The following is a 19,013-nucleotide window of genomic DNA, read 5'->3' as shown; positions in this document are numbered from 1 at the left end:
AACCTAGGAATAGGTTCCTCAACTTGATAAAGTTGAAGAAAAAACTCAGAGCTAATGTACTTAATGGCAAAAGTTAGTGCTTTCCCCTAAGATCAGGAAGAAAACAAAGATGTTTATTCTCACCACTTCTAACTATCATTGTACAGAAGGTTCTAGTTAAGGTAAATTGGACAAGAAAAAGAAATAAAAAGCATCCATTTTGGTAAGGAAGATGTTAACTATTAGAGCTAATAAATAAGCTTGGGAAAGTTGCAGGTTAAAAGATCAGGATTCAAAAATCAGTTGTATTTCTAAATACCAGTAATAAACAATCTGAAAATGAAATGAAGAAAGCATGCTACATATAATATCATCAGAAATACCTAGGATGAAAACAAAAAGAAGTGCAAGAGCTGTATGGTGAAAACTATGAAACATCACTGAAAGAACTTAAAGGGAGACCTAAATAAGTGGAAAGACATCCTGTGTTCATGGATTAAAAGATTTAATATTGTTAAGACAGAAATAACATCCCAAACTGATCTACATGTTCATTGTAATCCCTGTCAAAAATCCCAGCTGGATTTTTGCTGAAATTCACAAAGTGATCCTACAATTTCTACAAGGGATCCAGCACAGCCAAAATCACTTTGAAAGAATAGAAAAAGTTGAAGTACACCTCCTGATTTCAAAACTTACAAAACAAAGGTGTAGTCATCAAAATTGTGAGGTGTTAACAAGGATAAACATGTAGATCAATGAATAGATTTGAGAGCCATGAAGTAAACCCTTACATTTATGGTCAGTTGGTTATTAACAAGGGTCTCCAGACCATTCATTGGGGGAGGAAGTTGTCATTTAACACACGAAGCTGGGACAACTGGAAAGCCAGACGCAAAAGAATAAAGTTGGACCCCTACCTCACACCATATATAAAAATTAACTCAAAATGGATCATAGACCCAAATGTAAGAGGTAAAAGTATAAAATACTTAGAAAATATTGACATAAACCCTTGTGACTTTGGGTTAGACCGTTGTTTCTTACAAACTAAAAGCACAAACAACAAAAGAACTATAATTAAAAACATTTTATACCAAAGGGCACTATGAAAGTGAAATATTTCTCCCACAGAATGGGAGAAAATATTTGCAAATCATGTATCTGTTAAGCAACTAGTGTCTAAATCATAACCCTTAGTAAAACAACCAAGGGCCTCAATTTAAAAATTGGATAGACATTTTAAAAATGGACATTTAAAAAAATGGCAAAGGATTTGGATAGACATTTTAAAAAATTCACATACATAGTGCTATATTAGTTTTAGGTGTACTACATAATTCAACAATCCTATACCTTTCTCAAAGTTCAGCAAGATATGTTTGCTTTTCATCTCCTTTATCTGTATCACCCATCTCCCTCCCTACCTTCCCTCTAGTAACCACCAGTTCTCTGTATTTAAGAGTCTGAGGGTTTTTTGGTCTTTTGCCCCCCTGTGTTTGTTCATTTGTTTTGTTTCTTAAGTTCCACATATGAGCAAAGTCATATGATGTTTGTCTTTCTCTGACTGATTGCACTTAGCATCATACTTTCCAGATCCCTCTATGTTGTTGCAAGTGGTAGGAGTTCATTCTTTTTTTTTTTTTTTTTTTAAAGATTTTATTTATTCATTTGAGAGAGAGACAGTGAGAGAGAGAGCATTAGCGAGGAGAAGGTCAGAGGGAGAAGCAGACTCCCCATGGAGCTGGGAGCCCGATGCGGGACTCGATCCTGGGACTCTGGGATCATGACCTGAGCCGAAGGCAGTCGTCCAACCAACTGAGCCACCCAGGCGTCCTGAGTTCATTCTTTTTTAAGGCTGAGTAATATTCTCTGTGTGTATATCTCCCATATCTTCTTTATTCATCTATCCTGATGAATCCATATCTTGGCTATTACAAATGATCTGGTAAACATATGGGTGCATGTATCTTTTTGAACAGTGAAGGAAATCAGCAGAACAAAAAGGCAACCTACTGACAGAAGACTTTTGCAAATGATATATCCAATAAGGGGTTAATATCCAAAATATGTAAATAAAGAATTTAGACAACTTCACACACAAAAAACCCCCCAAATAACCCAATGAAAAATGGACTGGGGACCTGAACAGACATTTTTCCAAAGACATGCAGATGCCCAACAGATATATGAAGAGATGTTCAACATCACTCATCATTAGGGAAATGCAGATCAAAACCACAGTGAGCTACCACCTCACACCTGGCAGAATGGCTAAAATCAACAACACAAGAAACAACAGTTGTTGGTGAGGATATGGAGGAAAAAGAACACTTGTGCACTGCTGGTGGGGATGCAAACTGGTGTAGCCACTCTGGAAGACAGTATGAAGGTTCCTCAGGAGATGAAAAATAAAATTACCATATGACTCAGTAATTGTACTACCGGGTACTTATGCATAGAAAATAGAAATTCCTTTAAAGAAGATCTATAAATGGTCAATAAAGATACAAAAAGATGCTCCACATCATTAGTCCTTAGGGAAGTACAAACCAAAACCACAATGAGATACCACTAGGATGATTATAATAAAAAAGATGGACAATAACAATTGTTGACAGGGATGTAAAGAAACTGGAACCCTCGTATACTGCTGGCTAGAATATAAAATGGATCAACCACTTTGAAAGACAGTTTGGCAGTTCATCAAAAAGAGATACCATATGACCCAGTGGTTCCATGTCTGGCTCTCTGTGTACCCAAAAGAATTAAAAACACGTGGCTAGGACACCTGGGTGGCTCAGTGGGTTAAGCCGCTGCCTTCGGCTCAGGTCATGATCTCAGGGTCCTGGGATCGAGTCCCGCATCGGACTCTCTGCTCAGCGGGGAGCCTACTTCCCTCTCTCTCTCTCTCTGCCTGCCTCTCCATCTACTTGTGATTTCTCTCTGTCAAATAAATAAATAAATAAATCTTAAAAAAAAAAAAAAACACGTGGCTATACAAAAACTTGTACACAAATGTTCAGAGCAGCATTATTCATAATAGTCAAAAAAGTAGGAACAACCCAAGTGTCCATCAGTTGATGAATGGATGAACAGAATGTGGATATCCAGACAGGATATTATGCAACCACAGATGAAGTACTGATACATCTACAACACGGACAAACTTTGAAAATGTGCTAAGGTGAAAGAAATCAGATACAGAAGGTTGTGTGATATTGTAAGTTTCCATTTATGTGAAATGCCAAAATAGGCAAATCCATAGGGACAGAAAGTCATAAGTGTTTGCCAAGGTCCAGGGGGAGGAGGAAGGGAATACAGAGTGACTGTTAATGAGTATATGGTTTCTTTTTAGGGCAATGAAAATATTCTGGTAGTGGTGATTGTTCCACAACCTTGTGAATATTCTAAAAATCACTGATTTGTATACTTAAAAAAAAAAAAAAGCGTTCTCTTTCCAGTGCCTTCTTGCCTCATGAAGATGCAAAGCTGAGTGATTAAATTCAGCCACTCATTTTCTTTCCACCAGGTCTCGGTGCGAGGTGAAGATCTCTCTGTGATAAGTCTATATGGGGGTGAGGGGACACACATGGTCGCATTTTACAAACTTCTGCAGAACACTTCTGTACCTCCTTTGCAGAAAAATTGTTCAGGCTTCTGGTCATTTGAATCTGTCTACCAATACCTGCCTAATTCCCTGTGGTGTCTGTGTGTTGTGTCTTTGCAGTGCCGATGGGGAAGTGAAGCACTGTGTGATCTACAGTACCGCTCGGGGCTACGGCTTTGCAGAGCCCTACAACTTGTACAGCTCCCTGAAGGAGCTGGTGCTCCATTACCAGCAGACATCCCTCGTTCAGCACAACGACTCCCTCAATGTCAGGCTTGCCTACCCTGTCCACGCACAGATGCCTTCCCTCTGCAGATAAAGAGCGAGTGGGAAGAGAGGTTGCTCTCTAGCATTTTTTCCTACAGTTTTTATTAGACTATGAGGGCATTCTTTCTACGTAGACTGCTTGTTTTGCACAAGAAGTGATTCTGTGAATGTGGAGAGGCCGAGCAGCAGCCGGCCAGGTTTGGGGCACAAGAGGCCTGAGGTTCTCTGAGACTCAGCTGTGCCGCTGCACTGACATAGGAAGCTGGAAGCAGATGATGTTTTTTGGGAAAGTCTGTTTCATTGGGTTATTGTTTTGTTTAGCCAGGCACCCTCAACAGAACATGTTAGGCTTGATGGGGTTGGGGTGTTGTATCTGGAAATCTCTGAAGAGTCCACGTCCTCTCTTGGTCTTCATCTCTGAGAAGGTGGCAGGGGCATGGCTCTGTGGGGAGTTCTCTTTTGATCTGGCGGTCTCTATCAACCTCCTCCCAAAACGAAGGCTGTTTCAGTTCTGTGGTAGAATGGCATTTGGTGAAAAAGACAACCAAAGGAAAATGGGGAGGCTTGGGATTTCATTTGGGTAATCTTAGTCAAGGAGTAAAATCACCTTCAACTGAAGGTACTTTATTAACTAACATAAGTTAGGTGTCAACATCTCAGTAGCTCCTCCCTCTAAAGAAGCATTATGTTTAGAAACCAAATTGATCTCAGCAGAACAATGTTTGTTGCCAGACTAACGTCTGATCGAAGAAGACAGCGCTAGTATCTGAATGCACACTTCTGTACCAAAACTTGAAAGTGAAAAGAAAACCAGAATTTGTTAGTTTTAGCAAACACTAAAATTGGTCAGTGTAACTCTTTCTGCCCCGCCCTGGTTTCTCAGAGATGAGGAATAGTGTTCTTTTGGGGGGCATGGTGAGCTTTGAATCATAAAATGAAGTTGGTGCTTGTGTGGTGTTTCTTTAGCCTAAAGAATGATCTGTTGTTGAAAACCTTTGTAACTTGTTTGTATGAGTAAAGAAAAGGTGCAATCCAGTGCTTTTAGATGGCTTGATATACCAAATAATGATATAGAACAACAGTCTTATATGTGCTTCCCTAAATTTAAAGGCCCTGCAGAAGCAGTAAACATGGTTTAATTTCCCTTCATCTCCCTGTCCTTTGTGGGGTAGGGCTTAGGGAAGCCACAGGTGGCAAAGGTTGTAGCAGGAAGGGAGCCAGACTCTTGTCAGGGTCCTCAGTAATTCACACACCCAGAGGCTCTGGTTTCTAGAGTGAGGGTCCTCCACATCACTGGTGTGCTTCCATGCAGTGGTTTCTGAAACTTTTGTAGAGAGAGGAAATAATGGCTTGGAGTTCAGACTGTTAGTAAAAGCCATATGGAAGTTTTCCTCTTTGCCATTTTTGTGAGCCTGACATTAAGATGATGTGCACAGACTGTCCTCATGCTCCAGTGGCCTTGATTTTAGGCCAGGAATCTTCTGCTCCATGTGGTTTAAGCCTTCCAGCTGAGTGAAGCTAGGCGAGTGGAGTTGGAGGCAGGCGTGTACTCCTACCTCCATCATGCCCCACCCCCATCAGTCAACACTCATTCGGCAAATAGAGTTAAGCTGTCTCTGAGCCAAGGCTGGAACCATAATAGGCTCAGAGTGAGTCAGCTGTTTGAGTCCAAAGCTGTGCAGTCAGGCATACTGGTTGAACTGGAGAAGCAGCCAGTATCTGGGTCTTGGTACATAAGATTTACAGCTAGGAAAGCTCTAGTGATGGAATGAAAGAAAGAAATCCTGCTTTCCCTGAGCACTTATCTTGGTGACAAGGTCTAGAATGGACCATGATGTAAAGATAGATAAAAAATTTTGGAAAAACTTCTAGAGTTACTAACAATGAGGATAGGAAGGAAAGGGCCTATCTTCAGCTTTTATTTGTTTCCACTGCAGTTTCAGGATTAGGCAAGGCAGACAGATGAGCCCCTCCCTCCAGTGTCATGTTCTGACTTAAGCCCTTAACTTAAAGCCAACTGCACATCTCTTCTCCACATTGCCAGGGAAATTGCAGGGAAATCTTGCTGAGGGTTTTACTGAATAATGTCAGGCTAGTTGCTGCTGGGTGGCCTTAACACCTGGTGTTGAACCTGCTTAAGCTGTTCAAAATTGGGTGCAAAAAATCCCTCCTCTCTGGTATTAAAATTCAGTGTGTTCTGACCCTCTTTTAAAATAAAATGGGAGTAAGGACGCATGCATGTGACATTGAAGCATGTGTTGCTTCTTTTCAGGCAGTCACAAGGGTGCATGGGGAGGGAGCTAGCCCCATCTAATACTTACTACACTTACAGCTAAGGGCTAAGCTTGTGGAGAAGGATTGTTTTGTTTTGTTTTTTGATCCTATATTCCTTCACCTTTTCCTTCCTGTTTTTCATTCTTGAAAATTCACAATTGCTTTTTGGGAACTAAGGCCTAGGGATCATTTGAGAAGTTGGAAAATATCTCTTCTGGCTAGTTGCCATATGATGTGCTTGATCCTGAGCCAGTGGAAATGGCATAGGGGCCAGTCTGCTAACCACATGGAGGGGGAGATGCAGCTCCTATACTTCATGGCCTTGGCGGCCTTCATTGAGTCTAGCTCTGTTCCATGATTTGGGCCCTGGGACTCTCTCTGTTGGCATTCTAACTGCAGCTTCACTGAAGCAGAGAGTAAAGGAGACGGACTAACACCAGAGGGGCTCCCTGTTTTTCTGGCTAGGACAGCCAGCCACCAGCATGGAAGCAGCTTGAGGCTGACTGAACACAGGTCCTACACCCAAATTTTCCAGGTGGAGATTTCATCAGAGAACAGTGGTCTCTGTCTCTTCCGGATCATAGATGGTAAATCATGGCCAGGGCTCAGGACTGTATAGGCTCTGTCCTTACCACTGATTTGGCCAAGGTTGGGGACTTCCTACTCCATCTCCAAGCCGATGGGACCTCCCACTTACTGTGGACCTCATGTGCTCTAAAGAAGCATTGATAGCCAATGTGGTGTCTTCCATAGGTCTCTTTTTGCTGCAAGGAACCAGCCTCATGGGTCCTCTTGGCCAAGAATTGCATCTGGACAATTCCTGGTTTTCAAGGTGGTCTCTGTTGTCAGTTAAGACTCCAGAGCTGGGCTCTTTGCTGTCACCTGCTCCTTCTTGCTCTAGCTCTAGCCACCTGTGACAAACAACCTTGTTTCCTTACAAATTCCAGCATGTGACTTTGGTGCCCTGTTGTTACTTGTGAAAAACCTATTCTTCTGTTGTCTTTGATGTAGTCAAAAACAAAAAAAAAACAACAAAAAAAACCCCCATGTAGTTTACGTAAAAATATCTGATTCATAAAGAAACCAACTATATGTCTTGTGTTGGGACAGTTCATAATGTAGTTCCTAGACCACTTTTGCAAATTGTTCTTGTCACCAGATGTGTTCAGACATTGCTGTGCAGTTGTGGGGTGGGTGGGGGGCGGAAGTGAGGGGAGATAATTTTTTGGTCTTTTGTTTTTTTATCTTCCCCAAGAGGGGACAGTCTGGCCAACTTGCTCCAGTAATGCAATAAAGACATTGCAATAAAGCACTTTTTTGTCCTCATGCTATAGAGGGTTGGGCTAGGGGTGGGCGGCAAGAGGAGCATTAGGATGTTGAAAGCCCTGAAACTCCCAAACCTTCTCTCCCACGAGCACCAAAAGATTGGTCCTGGGGCTGAACTGGGGCCACTAGGCATGCTCTTCCCCTGAGCAAGAGAAGCTGACCCTAACAGGCATGATGCCAGCATTTTGTCCATCCAGCACAGGACACAGTGAGACTCCGAAACCAGTCCTAAGAGAGTTAAGTCTGAGAGCTGTTTCCTCCTCACCCCATTCTGAAGTATTAGAAGGTCCAGTTTACTGATTCTCATCACATCTTTCTGCCTGGAAATAAAAGTGTTTCCACAGTCTATTTTTTGGGGGCAGGGAAGATGTTTGTTGCCCAAGGCCCTTGTCACCCTCCTGCCACAGCACTTTGTTAAGGTTTCTGTATGGTGGACCGTAATTAACAAAGTGTGGCCACCTCTTTGCACAAGACAGTGTAGCTCCTGTGTACTCTTAGGCCCCACCCAGGTGTGTAGTGAACTCTGCATCAGACTGGGTAGGGGATAGTCCACTGCTCTAAATTATCTTGCCTATATCCTTTCACCTCACTCCTAAGAATTACAGAGGACTTCCCCGCATCCCAAGAATTGTTCCACTCTTTGTGTAGGATGCTCAAATTCCTGTCTCCAGCCCGGTCTTGTCTTCTGAACTCCACCTGTGGGTTGGATAGCTCCACTGGGCCTTGAACGTCCCACAAGCACTACAGACTTTCTGTTTATAGCGAAAACATGCTTGGCTGTGAATTCTCTTTTCTACCACCAAACCTACAAACCTGCCTATGTCCACGTAATTCCTCTGCCTCTCACCTGTTAAATTACACAAGTTAGCCCTCCTCCAACTAAAAGCCAACCTTTCCACAGGTTGTATAATTTTGGATCCTGTTTCTTCCCTCCTCAGCAATTTCATGATTAGTTGTCAATTCTGTCACTGTTTTCTCTCAACCAGATCATCCATTGACATTTAAATATGGTTGAGTGTGTCTCATTCCACTTCCTAACCTCTACTGAATCCTATATCCCTTTATCTCTGCCCTACTTCAAAGACCAACCTTTTTACAAAACTCTAAATTTGTCTCTATTCTCTCTCCCACCATTTCAGTACAGGTTCCACCACCAGCTGAAACTGCTCTCCTTGAGGTCTTCAGTAACCATCATCGACTACTTGCCATGAACAATTCCCCCCCCTCCCACTCTATGATGACTCAGCGTCTGGTTTTCCTCCTAGATCTTTGTTCCTTTTAATTCTCTTGGACGACTCTGGCTGCCTTCTCACTTATGTCTTTTTCCCTGGCAGTTTTATCCATATCCATACCACGTATCATCTTTAGGCCATTTATGTCTGCCTGTGTTTCTCCTGCACAACCCTCTATCGGGAGGTACCTCACAGCATATTGAATGTGGTGTCATCAGCCCAGGTTCTCTTCCATTATTTCACATTTCAGTGGTGGAAATATATACCTCATTTGGTTACATAAGTCAGGAAAGCAGTCATCATCCTTGAGACCTTCCTGTGTTTCAGACTGGCATAATACACACCACTAACCTATATCAAGTTTACTTTCTGAATACCAAAGACATCACTTCTCTCCAACTTCATTTCTTCACTACTCTAACCTTAATATTGGAAGGGTCTCCCTTCTTCCACAGTTGCCCCACTCAAATCCATTCTCATATAACCAGTTACCTTTTAAAAAATACGAATCTGGGGGCACCTGGGTGGCTTAATCATTAGGCATCTGCCTTCAGCTCAAGCCATGATCCCAGGATCCTGGGATGGAACCTTGCATCCGGCTCCCTGCTCAGCAGGAAGCCTGCTTCTCCCTCTCCCACTCCCCTTGCTTGTGTTCCCTCTCTCGCTATCAAATAAATAAAATCGTTAAAAAATACAAATCTGAACCTGTGTAAACCCATTAAGTAACTTTCAATCACTCTTAGGGTAAATTACAAAATTCTTAAAGTGGTTTGGTTTCTCTCAAGTTTAGGATCTCATGCCCTACTTCAGTTACTCTTCCCTGGATCCTTCCCTTCAGCCAGTCCCAATCTCGGGTTTTTCTTCTGTACATATTCTCTGTACAACTGCCATGTATTCCTATGGCCTTACCCATATTTGCTGATGGCTGCCAAATCTGCGTCCAGCTCCTACATATTCCGTCCTCAAGGCTGTCCTAGTTCAGACCACTAGAGTGGATCACTACATCATTTTCTCTCTGGTCTGCGTATTCCACTACAGCCTCCTTACACTGCAGCCAGCGTCTTCCTAAACTATAAATGTTGATTATACCACTTCCGGGCAGTTACCTTTCAGAACTCCTCACTCCCCTCAGGCTAATCTGGTGGTGGTTCTCAAAGGAACACCACTGGCACTTGGGGCAGCTGCCCTATGCATTACAGGATGCTTAGCAACTCTGTGTCTCCTCCTTCCCTCACCCCCCATTTCCAACCCCCTAAGGGGGGCAGTTCCTTTTTTACAGGAACTGTTGCAAGATGTGCCTGCCCCACCTCCTTCACCTTTGCTATGGCGCCTTTAACCAGATCCTGATACATGTGGGACCCTCCGTCAGACAACCAGTTACCTGTGTTCCCAGCATCCACTACAGGCTGGCTGAGATCTGCTGCCAGTGAATGACTGAAGGAAGAAATGAGTTCACGAAGGAACTGAAGGCTAAGGGGCAGACAAGCTCCTTGCGGACTCTGGCACCATGGGAGGGTACGCCCTCTGGCGGCCACAGCCTTCACCATGAAGGTTACAGAGGCTGTGGGTTGCAGGAGGCAGCAGTAAGCTGTCCCCCCCCCCCCCCCCCCCCCGCCAATCTCCAGGCTTCTGGATGACTCTCCTTCAAATCTAAGCATTGGATTATAGGACAGTTTGTGCAAGACCAGAGTCTGAAAAGTCCTGCTTCACCATGGAGGTAGATACTCCACCGCCCTACTCGGAGCTCCTGTGATGCCATCAACTGACTCCTCTGACAGCATGGTCCCATAGGTCACAGGTGTCCTCCCCACTCCCACACCACCCACTCACCCATCTGCCAAGTTAAGTACTACTCACTGGGGGCTGCCCACCTCCAGCAGTTAGGCCTGCCTGACAAAAGCCCAGGAAGGACTTGCTACAGACATTAAGGCATTAAGGCAATTCTGCATTTTCATCTTAGGTGGGCCTTCAACATTTTAACAAGTAACTTCTCCATTTCAAAACTCTTCCCTCTCTTGAATTTTTTGACTCTTTTCTAGCTGCTGCTTCTAAGTCTTCTCTCTTTGATTTAAATGCTAATGCTCCTCAATGTACAGCTATTGTTATATTGATGGCTCTCAAATTTCTATCTTCAGTCTAGATTTTCCTATTGAGTTCCAGGCCCAGGCATCCAGTTACCTTCTGGATGTCCAACAAGTACCCCAAATATATCCCAAGTTTAACTCTTCACCCCCTTCCATCTTTTTTCCTCCTCATTTTCTGGCTATGAAGCACTCCAAGAGTTTAAAGGTGGTTTCTGGAATCAAGAGAGACCTAGGTTCTAATCCTAGTTCCGCCCAAGCTATGTTACTGTCTGAAAACCCAAGTATCCCTCCTCTATAAAGCAGAGAAACTATGCTATGTGGCCTTCTGTGGTTCCCCATCACCTACAGAAAGTCTATACTCCTGGAAGTATCTTTAAATATGGCGCCTGCCTGCCTAACTCACTAGACCCATTTCCACTTTAGTTTCTGTTCCTTGAATATACCAGGTATACGGTAAGTGCTATGCTCTTTGCCTGGACACTCGAACTAATCCCACTCTTCTAACCCAGTAAACTGCTACCTGTCATCTGTTCTTCAGGCTTGAGCTCAAATGTCCTAGTCTCTGGGAAGCCAAGTTGGACTAGGCAACCCACCCCTGACAGTGGAAAGTGTGTTATTTACCACTATATTCCCAGCAGCAGCATAGACCTTGAGTTACATTTGTGTTGACTGAAAGAAAGCAAAAGACAAAGACGGTTTCCAAGAGCATGTATTACACAGGTCTGAGTGCAAGAAACAGCAAACAACTGCTATGTTTGCTTTAAAAGCTCATCAGGTACCAGTGCCAGGTCCTGATGCTTTTGAGGGCCCCCTGGGTCTCGGCCCCTCCGGAGTAGACTGGGCCCAGGCTCCTGGGTGAGGGGGCAGCTTCTGCATGGAATGTCCTGCCTCCTGTCACCTGAGGCATCAGGCACTTTGGTGATGCCCAGGGCTGGCTCCTCTTTCTCTCTCTCTGCACACTTGGGCTCCCATAGCCGGCTTTGGTGGGGAAACTCACAAGGTAGATGGAGCAGCCCAGGGGCACCAGGTGGCCATGACTTCCCCTCCTGTCTGGGAGACAGGTTCTCAGGGTGGGCTGGAGTTATGGTTTCCAAATCCTGAGAGCTGGCCATCCCACCTTCCATTGTTGCCTTTCTGCTTGGGGATGCCCTGTCTGGACCCTCAATAAGAAATTTCCAAGACCACGGGCCTGGCTCTCCAGAGGTGGAGGAGGCAGCAGAACGACTGGTGGGGACAGGTCCTGAAGAGCTGGGACAAAGTGCTGTTAGTGCCTGGGTGTGGAAGTGCTGGGCCTTCCAGCAGCCTTCAGGAGGGATGGGGTCAGTAGGTCCAGCCTCACCTAGGCTGGGGGCCCCTGATGAGGAACTGGCAGCCTCCTCAAAGGCTTGTGGGATCCCAAGCTCCCTCTGGGGGACACTAGGGCCTTCCATTCTGGGAGGCTTCAGTGTGACCTCTGTCAAGAGACCGGAGACCACTGGGCCCTGACTCTTGGGGTCCCTAGACAAGAAGGCATCCTCTTCCTCACCCTCTCCTGCTCCTGTGAGGGGTGTGGCCCGGCCCACTTCCGGGGTCGGTGCCGAGTTCGGCTCCCGTACACCTTGGTTATTCTCAGGTCCTTCCTCGGCGTCATCCTCTGAGGAGTCAACCTCACGGATGGCTTCTTGCTTCTGCAGTGACTCTCGCCGTTCAGCCCGGTCCTGTCGGAGGGTGCCTAGGGCCCATGAAGGAGAAGGCTGCAGCACGCCCTTCCCAGACAGTACACTCCGGGTCCCAACCACCTCTAGAGGGCTGACTTCCCTGGGTGGCAGTTCCTTCTTCAGCTCGGGGTGGGGCAGGTCAAGGCTATGCTTTCGAGAAGTGGCTAGCTTCTTCTCGGAAGCAGCAAGTGCTGCTGCCAGTTTCTCGGCTGATTGTACTCTCTTTAGCAGCGGTGAGCGGGGCGGCTCTGCACTCTTGGGCCGTGAGAGCTGCCTGCCCAGAGGAGGCGATAAGTGAAGCTTGGCGGGGAAGGCCTGGGCTCCATGGCCAGACAGGGGTGATGGGGAGCGCTGGGGTGAAGCTGCTGGTGGTGGGGAAGGGGTGTGGGCCAGTGGTGACAGTGGGATGCTGCCGGCTGACTTGCGCCGCGGAGAGCGGTACTGGCGCTGGAGCTTGGGTGCCAGGCCGTGCAGGGAGCTGGGCCGTGTGTGCCCAGAGCCGGCTGGAGAACTGGGCACGCTGGAGCTGGGGGAGCTGCTCTGTGACGAATTCCCTCCCACTTTGCACACACAGAAAGACACACAGACAAAGGCAGAGCAATGTTAGCCAACAGAATGACTGAGGGGCAAGACAGGGTTAGCCCTGGACTGCCCCAAGATCAAGGTGACCCCACCAGTGATCCAGAGCCCAAGCTACAGAAATAAAGTCACTCTTCACCCCCGAACCCTCCTCCCCACGACTGCTGGGTCTATCGGGGGTAGAGTGAATGGGTTTCAGAATGGGGCCACAGAGAAGCACAGAGCGCCTAGGCTCTTTCCTACCTCCCAGGGGGCTGTCTCTGCGATCTGCAGACACCACGTCATACCTGAATGCACAGCATCCGGAGTCACCCGGTAGCCCTGAGTGGGCGATCGGGGGGAAAGGCTGTGGCTGTGTGTGGGAGAGCCTGGCCCGCTCTCCCCTGACGATAAGGATCGGTTAAGGGAGGAAAGGCTGCGGCTGGTGTGAAGCAGGGATGCCTGCTTGGTGATCTTCCGGAACAGGGAGCTCCTCTTTCTGCTGCAGAAACAAGGGTTAAGGGCTGAGTTGGGGCACAGGACATAGCATGTACTAGGCCCAGTGGCCAGGACCCCCAGCACATGCTGGCCATCCAGGTGGCTCAGTCTGGCTCACCTTTCTTGGCCATCTTTGCCCCGGCTCCGCTTACTCCTTCGGGCCATCTTGGCCTTGTAGCTGCCCTTCCGAGCTGGCCCCACTTTGATGGATGTGTTCTCCAAGGGCGTCGTTGAAATAGATACCTTGTTTCCGCTCTGAGGAACAGAGCGTGAACCCAGGCTCAGGTAGTGAGCATGTCCTTGCTCCCACCCATACCCTCAGGCGTGGCGACACCACAGCTCTAGCTTTTGCCCCGGTTAACAAGTCTGAACCGCAGGCCTTTATTCCCTCTTCACAGATTAGGAAATGGCTCCAACTGGAGCCTGGGCACTTTGGGGTCGAAAAGGTAGAGAAGAGGTTCATATGTCTTGTTCTTCAGTCCTATCCATGGCTCAGAAGGATCCCTGGGCCTTGGTCAGTAAGGACGTTGCCTTCCAGTGAAAACCCACCACCCTGGGTGCCTCCGTTCTCAGTGCCACATGTGCCCAACTTTCCCACCCCGCTATGGCCAGTCACAGACTCACAAGGCCGGAGTCGTTCAGGGACCACAGAAGCAGCACACCCAGCACTAACCTTCAGGATGAGCTCCACCACTTCTGTATGCACGAGCCCATGCACAGGCTCCCCGTTGACATGAGTGATGAGGTCCCCCTGACGAAGCCCCGCCTCACTGGCTGGACCTCCATCCTCCACGTGCTGCCCCAGGAAGATAACAGTCCTCAGCCTGGAGCCTGAGCATGAAGTATGGGGCCTGGTTCTGCTGTTACCCACCCTCCTTGGACCCCTGAGGATAGTGTGGCACAGAAGCAGAGATAGATAGGGATAGGCCCTGGTGAGGGGACGATGAAACTGGGAAACAACAGGTCTGGATGCCCATACATACCCACACCATGTGGTGCACGGTGTAGACGTCCGAGTCACCCATGTAGACACGGATGGCCCGCAGGGTGAAGCCATACTTCTTGCCGGCTCGGTGGATGATGATGGGGGGCCTTGAGCTGCTGAGAGCTGGCAAGAAGTCCCTGCTTGGAGAAGAATCCCTGGATGATGGATTGGATGACTGGGAATGTGGGGACATAGGGCTGGCCAGTGGAGAAGAGGTGTGTTCTGGAGAAGGAAAAAACAGGACTGAGCAGGTCAGAGGAGCCGCCTGGCCATGCTCCCAGCCCAGCCCCATCTAGGCTGCTAATCCCAGGCAGCTGTAGTCACAGGCAGAGCCTAAGCCCAGGGACGTCTCTCCCACAGACATGGAGCAGCAAAGCTCCTCATGTGCCCAGAGCCTTCACAGGAGCAGCTCGCACTGCTCATACTTCACTCGTATTTGTATCCACCAGGGGCCGTAGGGCAATTGTGATTCAAACATCCCAGTTACTCTGCGAGCTACCACTAGTTTTTGACGAGGAACTTGAGGCTCAGAGAGATTAAGCAACTTTGTCACGGTTGGGAGCTATTTGGTGATGGAACAAGGACTTGAACGTGAGCGCTCTGCCTCAGAGCTGGCCCTTGTTACACGGTGCCATCTTGCCCTGTGGCACATGCATGCGCTACCTGACACCAGTGCACACACAGACCTCCTGTAACGGGGCAGCCGTGGCACACAGCTCTCGGATACCTGCTCCTCATACACAACGTACAGACGTACCGGCCACATACAGACCCCTGCCACAGACTCACACAGATTCCAAGGCCCTTCCTGTGAGTTTTAGCCTAGTTCCCCGGGAGCCCTACCTGCAGGAATGAGGAGGGACAGGGTCGTGGCGGAGGCAGACTTGATCACTTTGTTGATGGGACGAGTGGTGCGCTTTTCCACAGAGTCCCCCGAGAGCAGCCGGTGGCGGGCCCTGCGTACTGCCAGGTCACTGATGGCCTTGGCTGTGGCTCCCTCAGTCAGCTGTGGGGTCCCACGGCCTCCTGGAGTCTCCACAGCTGTGGGCCCAAGTGAGCAGTGAGACCTGCAATGCTGCCGAGCCTCCCCACCCGGCCTGCGGGCAGCAGCCTCCAGGCCGGGCCCTCGGGCTGCCTGCTGGGCCACACCTGGGCTGGAACCGCAGCTCTGGCCAAAGGGCTCCTCGTCTAGCTTTAGCCGCCGCTCCACTGGACGTTCAGGGGCAGGCCCAGATACACCTTCTCCAGAAGGGGGTGTCAGGAGCCATGTCCCCTCCTGCTGCTGTCTCCTGGGGGTGCTGCTGGCCTCCTCAGGGCCCTCAGGGAAGCGGGGGGCATCCAGGAGGCCTGAGCAGCGGCGTCGCACTGTCAGTGGAGGGCTTGAGTCGCTCTCCGTGTGGGACGACTCAGACACCGACAGCCGCTTCCGCAATCTGTGAGATATGAGGCCCAGGTGAGACAGGCAGGCGGTCTCCCTCCTCTGGCCCAGGCTTCCTTAGGGGCCCACAAGGCTTATAAGTCCCAGAACTTCTTCCCTTGGACAGTCCCCTGGAAGCCATGCTTGTGATGCCCCCTCACTGCCCCCAGCACTCCATCCCGCATCTGAATCTCGTCCATGATTGGAAACAACGGATGGGTGGCTGTGCCGCCCACACTAGGGGGAGTTCTGGGTGCTCACATCTCAGGGGAGCCAATCACCCAGCTCCGGTCTCGGCCCTTCAGCCCTGCCAGGCCGTCAGAGCGGTCGTCCTTCTCCTCGCTCAGGCTGCGCTTGGTGGGGGGTGGTGCCCGGCGCTCCTCGAGCAGTGACAGACGCTCCATACTACTGTACACCTGTGGGCACAGAGTCTCTGCTGGGGACAGGCCCCAACAGCCACACCGCCCCAAAGTGTCCTTGGCATCCGAAGCCCAGGAACTGGAACGAGTCCTGCCCTTTCCTCTTCCATGCCAGGGGCATACTGGAGGAAGCCGCAATCCCACCGTCAGGGCCTGGAGCGCTTCTTGCAGTCTCTGTTATATGCAGGCCCAGCCCTTTCTCCCCCTTTTCGTAGGGCCGGCCCCATCACCTGCTCCCCCCACCGGCCCCAGCCACAGCCCCTGACAGGCCCTCTTGTCCCAGCCCTCCTGCTCTGCCCAGCCTGGGCCTGCCGCGTCGCACCTTGCTGAACCTTGGAGAGCATGAAGAGAACTGGCGGATCTCCAGGCAGCCATCCTCACTCACTTCTTCCTCGTCCTCTGAGTCCACATGGTGGTAGCGCTCTGAGCGGGCTGGACCAGACACACGGGACGGTTCCCGTGAGAGGCCCCCGGTAGTGCCTCCTTCTGACCCTTATCAGACCTCAGAGGGCCTGAAGAAGTTGCTCCTGATGCCAAGTTCAGGGTGCACAGGCGTCTCTGGGCAAGCAGACAGGATTCCCCACTCCTCCCCATCCCCACGGCCTTACTGTCAAAGTAGCTGGTATCATCCTCTGACTCCAGCTGGGGAATAAACTCAGCCTTCTGGCGAAGAAGTCCTGTCCAGTCCAGACCGGTAAAGAAGGAATGCTGCTTCACCTCAGAGGCGCTGCCTGTGGACAGGAAGGGCGTGCGCCAGGGCGCGGGTTGAGCTGTGTGGGGTCCCGACCAGCAAGTCCAGTGAGAACCCAGCCCTCAGGAGGCCGGTCCTGAAGGCCTCCACTCCAGCACCTCTCTTCCCGCGCTTACAGGAGCAGGGCAGGCTCAGGGCCAGCCCAAGCTTCCTGGGTGAGTGGACTCAACCACTCTCTTGCAAGCTGTGAGAAAGGTCAGGTGGCCCTGTCCTACCTGTGCCCAGTCTCTCCAGAGGGTTCTGATGGAGCAGTTTGGAGGTGAGGTCCTGGGCATCAGGCGGCAGAGCATCATCCCCCTCAGGCCACACGATCTCATCTGTAGAGTGGGGGAAAGAGGGAAGGAGGGGCTTACAGCGGGGTCTCAGAGGCTGCAGGCAGAGTGGGGAGATACAGAGGAGGGTTCTAGGATAAGAGATGGGGAGGGAGCCACAGAGGGTCCAGTCCAGAGCCCATGAAAACCTTGCCTGGGGCCCAGCTCCTTAAGTTCTATAGGTTCCTGTCCTCCTGGAGGGGGTGTGTCTCACATCCACTCACCATGTCCCATCCTGTGATCCAGGACTTCCCCTGCCCTGAAGCTCTAGCTCAGCCTGACTCGACACTTCAGACACTAGTGTACTCACAGACACACACACCACAGGCACACTCATGCCCACACACGGGGTGACACAAACAGAACAAGCCCTGGGTGACAGTATGCACGTGAACACGCGTGCGCGCGCGCACACACACACACACACACGTGAAGTTACAACATAAGCCTCACAGGTGAATGCATAAATCGTATTTGTGGGTCCAGACTCTGTCACCCTAGTGTACCAGGGTGACGGTACCTACCACTGATCACTTGCCCAAAGAGCTCCTCCGGAGTATCTCCAAAGAAAGGGACGCAACCCACCAGGAACTCATACAGGATTATGCCCATGGCCCACCAGTCCACTGGCTTTCCATAGCCCTGACGCAGGATCACTTCAGGCGCGATGTACTCCGGGGTCCCGCAGACCTGGGCACAGAGAAGCCAGGCTGGCTCAGCGTCCTGAGGCAGCTCACTGGCATCACGGCTGAAGGGGTGGGGATGTTCCCACTCCTGGAGAAGTCTCTGAATGACGACTCCGCTTCCTTCGGTTAAAGAGCAAGGTCAATAGGAACCCAGAGTATTAGAGCTGGAACTGCCGGTGGAATACCTCCCAGTTAAACATGTAATTCTAGCCTAGAAAACCGCCCCCTGAGCCCTCAACACCTCTTTATGGCATCCAGTTCCCAAACTGGCCTCTACCCTCCAGTCTCTCAGAGGACTGTCCCTACAGTCACATGACTACTGCAGGGACTTGTGGACAGTTACCATCTGAACTGTCAAATCAGGAAACATCCAGAGGCTACTCTCAGGACGCTGGGTCACAGCCCAGTGGAAACTTCGAGCTGTGCTCCAAGAACAACAGACTCCAGAAGGGCCTTGCCCTTGACTGAGGCTAGGAGGATCAGGACTCATCTCATGTTAGTCTCTTAGAGTAACAATGGTTATGTGACCTATTTTCTCCAAACTCCAAGGAAGATGATTTTGGATTTTATGTCCCTTATGATTCTTGAGGCCATTTTCCAAATGTGCTACCTTATCTCAATGCCTCTCTAGAACCAAAAGTCGGAAAAGATAGAGGAGTTCCCAGTCTTAACATGTAGCCACGGGGTTGAGTATATGGCCCCTCACCCCATATTCTGAAGTCTGGACCTCAACCCCCAAGGTCTCAAACATCCTTCCTTACCTGCTTGTCTAGGAACTCCCGGGCATCCTTCTCAATGTGGCCCTCGTACAAGTTTGTTGTCAGGCTCATGAGGCCAATTTTAGAAAGGCCAAAGTCAGTAAGCTTGATGTGTCCCATGGATGTAATCAGGAGGCTGGGAAGTCAGAGACACAAAAGTA

At 49.3% G+C, this 19,013-nt stretch overlaps 2 protein-coding genes across 8 annotated transcripts in view; one reads left to right on the top strand and one right to left on the bottom strand.

The window, feature by feature from the left end:
- PIK3R3 (phosphoinositide-3-kinase regulatory subunit 3) overlaps positions 1 to 7,442 on the top strand; it is a 132,431-nt gene extending 124,989 nt beyond the window's left edge. Inside the window, exon 10 of the mRNA XM_044238134.1 lies at positions 3,710 to 7,442. Within this exon, the coding sequence (XP_044094069.1) occupies positions 3,710 to 3,908 (199 nt within the window). The 3' untranslated portion in view covers positions 3,909 to 7,442. The remainder of the gene's footprint in view (positions 1 to 3,709) is intronic.
- Positions 7,443 to 11,463: 4,021 nt separating this feature from the next.
- Positions 11,464 to 19,013, bottom strand: part of MAST2 (microtubule associated serine/threonine kinase 2) — a 199,311-nt gene continuing 191,761 nt past the window's right edge. For 5 of the 7 annotated variants that reach the window (XM_044238133.1, XM_044238127.1, XM_044238129.1 and 2 more), the window contains 13 exons: positions 18,856 to 18,988; positions 17,933 to 18,098; positions 17,313 to 17,414; positions 16,955 to 17,077; positions 16,669 to 16,778; positions 16,189 to 16,343; positions 15,660 to 15,943; positions 15,354 to 15,551; positions 14,509 to 14,732; positions 14,199 to 14,321; positions 13,644 to 13,780; positions 13,336 to 13,529; positions 11,464 to 13,029 (listed from right to left, as the gene is read on the bottom strand). In XM_044238133.1, coding sequence (XP_044094068.1) covers positions 11,522 to 13,029; positions 13,336 to 13,529; positions 13,644 to 13,780; positions 14,199 to 14,321; positions 14,509 to 14,732; positions 15,354 to 15,551; positions 15,660 to 15,943; positions 16,189 to 16,343; positions 16,669 to 16,778; positions 16,955 to 17,077; positions 17,313 to 17,414; positions 17,933 to 18,098; positions 18,856 to 18,988 — 3,457 coding nt within the window. In that variant the 3' untranslated portion in view covers positions 11,464 to 11,521. The remainder of the gene's footprint in view (positions 13,030 to 13,335; positions 13,530 to 13,643; positions 13,781 to 14,198; positions 14,322 to 14,508; positions 14,733 to 15,353; positions 15,552 to 15,659; positions 15,944 to 16,188; positions 16,344 to 16,668; positions 16,779 to 16,954; positions 17,078 to 17,312; positions 17,415 to 17,932; positions 18,099 to 18,855; positions 18,989 to 19,013) is intronic. The other 2 variants (XM_044238128.1, XM_044238130.1) reach the window with 1 other exon arrangement.

This window comes from Neovison vison, chromosome 2, assembly GCF_020171115.1.
Source record: "Neovison vison isolate M4711 chromosome 2, ASM_NN_V1, whole genome shotgun sequence".
In the NCBI taxonomy this organism is placed as follows: domain Eukaryota; kingdom Metazoa; phylum Chordata; class Mammalia; order Carnivora; family Mustelidae; genus Neogale; species Neogale vison.
The sequence above is the reverse complement of the archived record's forward strand: the minus strand, read 5'-3'. Positions and strand labels throughout refer to the sequence as shown.